General features: G+C 30.0%; 1 protein-coding gene across 1 annotated transcript; it reads right to left on the minus strand.

Moving 5' to 3' along the window:
• Positions 1–3972: 3972 nt before the first annotated feature.
• Positions 3973–5451, minus strand: LOC110649657 (MYB-like transcription factor EOBI). The gene is made up of 3 exons (XM_021804324.2): positions 5210–5451; positions 4978–5107; positions 3973–4874 (listed from the first exon to the last, which is right to left on the minus strand). Exons 1-3 carry the CDS (start codon positions 5373–5375, stop codon positions 4226–4228), a joined length of 945 nt encoding a protein of 314 aa, XP_021660016.2. The 5' UTR covers positions 5376–5451; the 3' UTR covers positions 3973–4225.
• Positions 5452–6220: the final 769 nt, after the last annotated feature.

Here is a 6220-nt window from a genome sequence, read left to right on the forward strand (position 1 = left end):
ATTTTATTTTTTTATTAAAACCAAGAGATTTAGTTCATAAATTTTAATTTTTAAATTAAATTAAATTTAAATTTTTAAATTAATTTAAACAAAAAATTAAAAATCATCTAAATTAAACTTCCTAATAAGTATAAGAGCGAGCAAAATTGAAGATTTTGCGAATTTAAAGGACTTGTTAAATTTGAATTTAACTTTACATGAATTATAATAAATTAATATTTTTTTAATAATTTGAAAGGGAGATAGGTAGGTAATCTCACATCTTAACTAAAATTATTACGCTTGTTACACATACACATAGACAGATCTTACTATGTTTGTATCAAGATCAAAACGTCTATTAGGAATTTTCATTCGGTAATTGTATGGGAATATATTATTTTAGTGAAACTAATTATTTAATTCTTTTTAAAATATATTAATTAATTTTTATATTTTTATGTTATTTATTCTTTAATCTTCTAGTCATTTTAAGAGTTATAATTTGAATTTCATTCAATCTTTATAGTGTGAAAATCACAACTATATAATCCATTTATTTTCTAAACATTAAATTATTTAGTATCCATAAAGGTAATTTCTCTCTCTTTTGAATACATTGATTAATAGAAAATTTTATTTAAATTGAACGAATGGACTAAAGAATAAATGCAATAAAAATATAAAGACTAATTAATATATATTTCAAAATAAAATGACTAAATAATTAGTTTCATTAAAATAGAGAGGCTAAATAATAATTTATTCTCATTGTAATTTCTTATAGTTAGATGCTGAAAATTCTTGCAAGAGGAGAGAAATCAAAATTAGGGAATTTCATTATTTGCATCTACATATAATTCGTATAACTCATTTTCATATTTAGAATATGTTTGACATTACTGTTAAAATTATTATTAAGAGAATAAAAAAAATTTAAAATTAAATTTGATAAGTTTTAATTATTAAAATATTAAATAATGAAATATATTTTTTTTAATAATATTTAAAATAATTTCTTTTTTCTGAAAAACATATTTAACCCACCAACCTCAACCCATAATATCTTGTTTATAATCACTATATGGTATCAATCCACTTATAATACTTAAACTAGTAATTAACGATTCAAATCAAGGTAATTGTACTTTTTTAGTGTTTCTAATCAAGTTAATGATTAGTCCTTTAAGGGACACGAGGAGGAAGGTCGTTAAAATTTTGGTGAGCATATTCTTATCCATCCTCCATTGAAGAACCATATAACAATGGGATTTTAATTCGAGGACAAATGATTGTCTTAGCGAGTAAGGTAGTGGCTTTCACTTCATTGGACCTACCATCATTGAAAATTGGGAAGTGCCCTAGCTCGTTCATGCACCATACTCTTGGAAAATTTCTCTCTCTAAACATTTTGGGTTGTGGGGGTGAGGGAGAAAATTTTAAAGGAGGGGCTTTAAGGATCAATAAGGGAGGTCAAGAACTCTTGCCAGTCTTGGAAACAAAGGCCCCTATCATGAGAGTTTAGTCTCTTCACGCTTTTATGTGTGATAGTGAAAGGGTGATTTGATAGAAATTTGAAAGGATGAGTATCTAGGCAGATTCTTTAACTCACATGATCAACTGCAACTTTTCTTTTTCCAAGTATACAACTTTGCTAATCTTACTAAGGAGTTTAGAAGAACATATAATAGTACTTTCAGACGTCTTAGAATAGGATGCTGATATAGTGCTTGGGATAAAATCACATGATTGCATCATTAAATCTTTTTAGCCATTTTATTCTCAGTACTTTCACTCTCTAGATCCTTGGCAACAGTTATATCATGATATAAGCTGAATCATTCTTTTCTTCACCCTCTTTGGCTTAATCAAGCTCAAGCAACAACTTAACAAAAATAAACCGAATTCACTAATATTTTTCAATTTCAAGACAACCCATTAATCACAAGGCATATAAAATAGAAAACCCATAATTTTCAAGGAAAAAAAAGAAGAAAATCTTCTCTAAATTCTTGCAACAGTGGATGTGATCAATTGGATTGCAGCATGATATGATCAGTGTGCATAGTATTAGTATTATAGAATGATATGATTGTTTGCATATTTTAACCTTTTATTATTCTCTACACTCCTTTTTCTCTTCCCTGGATTCTTGCCTATATATACCATGATTAGGAATAAAAATATACTCTTTTCATGTGTTTTATTTCTTTCAGTTTGTAATTTTTAGAGCAAACTCTCTTTAATTCTCTTGGTTATGGTTCAGAGACATCATTTTCTCACAGTGGATTCACTTTTCAATGTAAAGATAAATATCTTAGTCAAGGGATTTTAGCCACAAAACACAACTAAGTGCAAATAAAACCAACAATTAATCTTTCCCTGAATAGAAAGGATTTCTTGTATAAGTTGATGTAATATATAATAGTGGATGGTTCTGTTGGATGAATATATATTTTCACTTGTCAACTTACACAGTAATGACATGATAATCTTGATGCTGAGACTAACAAGCTTAGCATTTGACAATTCATTGCTTGCTTTTCCAAATAGGTTGAGTGCAATTATAAATACCTGAACTCATTTTAATCAAATTATATATATATATATATATATATATATATATGACTTAGAAAAAACGGTACAGTGTAATCTGGAGTTTGAATTTTTCACACGTGGTGAGGCATTTAAATTCCAAGCAAGCCAAAGAAGTACTCTTCAGGGTCATGTTCAAATCCATTCATAGTCACATCTGCCTCAAATTCGTCCTTTAGTACAGCTTTTTTATATTCTTCGTTATTCAAGCCTACACACAATTCCCTATCTTAACCTTGCAACTATTTATATATAGTCAAGATAAGATTATAAATATAAACATATCAGTGAATATAAACCACAATCTATGGATTTAAATGGGCTTATATATATAAAATAGTACCCCACAATATAAATCAAACTTGAAAACCTTTTGTTGTAAAAGCAAAAAAAAAAAAAAAATCAAGGCCATATACTAATGTAATTGTAAAAATAGATAGACGAATTAATGAATAATGTTAATATTTAGAAATTTCATAGTAATTCTTCATTCTAAGAATTATACTTGAAATTAAGTAATGCATTATCTTGTTGATATATTGAAGCTCCAAGAAAAGATCTTTATCTCCCCCACTTTTTACTCTTGCATCTATTGATTATCAAGAACTTCATTTGAAATGATGTGGAAGAGCTACCTTCCCCTCATTCTTGTTACTTCTTTCCAAGGCAACCCCCTTCTAGTCGCAACAATAACCCCCACACCCTTCTATCTCTCTCTCTCTCTTTTTTTTTTTTTTTTTTTTTTTTTTTTATTATCAGTCTCTCTCTTTTTTCCTCCAAATCCTCTTAACATGTACATGTTAATGTTTAATGTACCCTTTGGACATGACTCCACCTCTGATCCTATGTGTGGTCATGTCCACCCATCTTTTCCTTGAATTGACTACCACCTTTCTATAGTCTTCTCTTTTTTCAGTTACCATTGGAAGCCTATGAATTTTTCATTTTTTTTTTGTAGAAAATGCTATGAAAGCAGCCAAGCAAGAAAAAGGAAAAGAAAATCAATTAGTGTAGCCTAGTTAGTCATCATTTTAGTCTTAAAATTACAAGATAGGAGACTTGTAGAGTTTCAATCTCATCATCATTAACAATAATTATTTCTCAAATAGATTCACAATAACTTTTTGGTAGAAATTTTAATTAACATTAATTCACTAATAATGCAGGCTTTGTGGAAGCAAACTTAACCACTACAAATCGTCTATTTTTCCTTTTTAAACGGAAATGAGGATTCATTTTATTAAAAAAAGGTATGGAGTTCTGAAGCCAATAACTGCAGACATTGATATTATGCTTAAATTAGTCTTTATCATCCTTTCCATTATTCTTTTGTTAAATTTCTATGGTTGATCAAAGATTAAGAAAAGAGAATGTACTGTTCAACATAAAGAATAACACTGCATAAATAATTTCTCACCATGCATATAAATATTCTGTTTATGAACGACAGAATGTAAGTCACTATAGATGATGTTTCATTTCATAATTTCATTACTCATCCTTGCAAACCCAATGTAGATCAGTATGAAATTTGAGTCAAGATGATACATATGTATGTAATGATGTACCCTAACCACAATCTCAGTGCCACCCTATAAACTATAGATATGCAAGATATATATGGCCTTCTAATTTCTCTTTATTTTAAAGTCTAAAATTGCCATATGTCATTCATGTTCCATAGAGTATACGCCATGTCATCATCAAAGACCCAATTGCCTTCTGCCATTTTGCATTCTGATGTTGAATCACCAAAAGTGTCAATTTCAGGCACATAAGCAGGATTAAATCCATCCATGTCATAGCCACTGTTCTCCACGTAGTAACTATCACTTAGAGGTAGGTTGTTGTAGACTGTGTTATCAAGTAGAGGTGGACAAGAACTTGCTGGGTTTTCAACAATTTCGGGCTGGTGTGAGATTGGCAAGAAATCTGTGGAAAGAACATTAGGGCTAGTGACTGAACTTGAATTTTCACTTGCAAGATTTGAGTATTGTGCCAATTTGTTTTGTGGAGGACATGTTTCTGATGAAAAAGAATTAGCAACTGTGAAATTGGGTGATGATTCAGAAGCAATTGCTTGAGTTTGTGAATCCAGGGTTGGTAAAGGAGAAGAACAGCAATTTTGCTCCACTTTTTGAATCAATCTTGGCATCCAAAAACACCTAACAGCATCAAGGAAATTCTTGCTATTGGACTCAATATTGAGCTGACGTGCCTGCCTTTGCACCCTTGTTCTCCAGTAGTTCTTGATCTCATTGTCAGTCCTTCCAGGCAGATGCTGTGCAATTTTTGACCACCTAAGCATAAAGAGCGAAAAAAAAAACCTAGCTATATAAATTTTGTTCTCTTGAGATTACTTGTAAATATAATTAACAAGGCAATTAATTAATTGAGGTTTACCTGTTACCCCACTTGGAGTGCAGTTCAAGGATCAAGAGCTGTTCTTGTGGAGTAAGATTGCCACGCTTAATATCAGGTTTTAGATAATTCAGCCATCTCAATCTGCAACTCTTTCCTGTTCTCTTCAGTCCTGAAAAGTCATTAATCAAACAAAACACGGTGAATATAAAATAAAAGTTTATTAATTGTCACGCATGGTTAATTGTAATTAGTAGTTTAATTAATTGATTACCTGCATAGTTTGCTAACATATTCCAACGACCTTCACCATGACGAGCAATGTAATGAGTGAGCAAAGTATCTTCTTCAAGGGTCCAAGGACCTCTTCTTAGCTCGCTTTCCTTTTCTCTAGAATTGCACATCCTTTTTGTTACACTAGGTGCTCTCATGCTGTGCATCTGATCACAGATAGAAAGAGAGAATTTCTTTCGAGTCTCTGATTGGAAAACTTGGAAATTAACTATAGAGCAATATCTCCCCAAAGCTCTTCCCTTTATATACCCAAAAAATGAAAGGAATTTTCTGGAGGTGGCATACTGGCATTGGTCATCTCCAATGTGCACAAGTGGCAAAGAAAATAGAACTAATTGGCTATGGTCCACTCCATGGGTCCTACCTATCAAAATAGCATATATAAACAGCGAGACTTAAACCCTATATTCGCATTGAATTTCAATTTTTTTTTAAGGTATTTTAAAAAATATTATTTTAAATGCAATTAGAAAAATTTTTAAAAAGTGATTTTATTATTTTAATTTTCTTTTAATTAAAATATATTATATTTAATTTTTAATAATTTTTAATTAATATTAAAAACATTTTTAATATTAATATAATATATTTGATATGAAACTTTAGAGATAATATGTGAATTTTTAAAGCGATTATAGCTTCTTTTAATAAGCAAGCAATTAAAGTTAGAACATCTTTTTTTTTTTTTTTTAATTTTAACCGTCAATCAAGAAAGAAGAAAATCACATACCATGATCATGCAAGTACAAAGCGGGTCCTGTTCCTTTATATCCCACCAACCGTATCGATACTTGTATTTTCTTCATGATTTGAGAGAGAGAGAGAGAGATGAGCCCAAAGAAAGAGTATTAACAGTCCAATACAATTGTCACATTTCATGATTTAAAGAAGGCAATGATTCAGTTCATTTCCTTTCAGTGTTTCTATATTCACTTTGCAAGAAACGTGATTGACTGGACAAAATATATTATAGGTTAAATACAAAACTAAA

The sequence above is a fragment of the Hevea brasiliensis genome, chromosome 13, assembly GCF_030052815.1.
Source record: "Hevea brasiliensis isolate MT/VB/25A 57/8 chromosome 13, ASM3005281v1, whole genome shotgun sequence".
Lineage (NCBI taxonomy): Eukaryota > Viridiplantae > Streptophyta > Magnoliopsida > Malpighiales > Euphorbiaceae > Hevea > Hevea brasiliensis.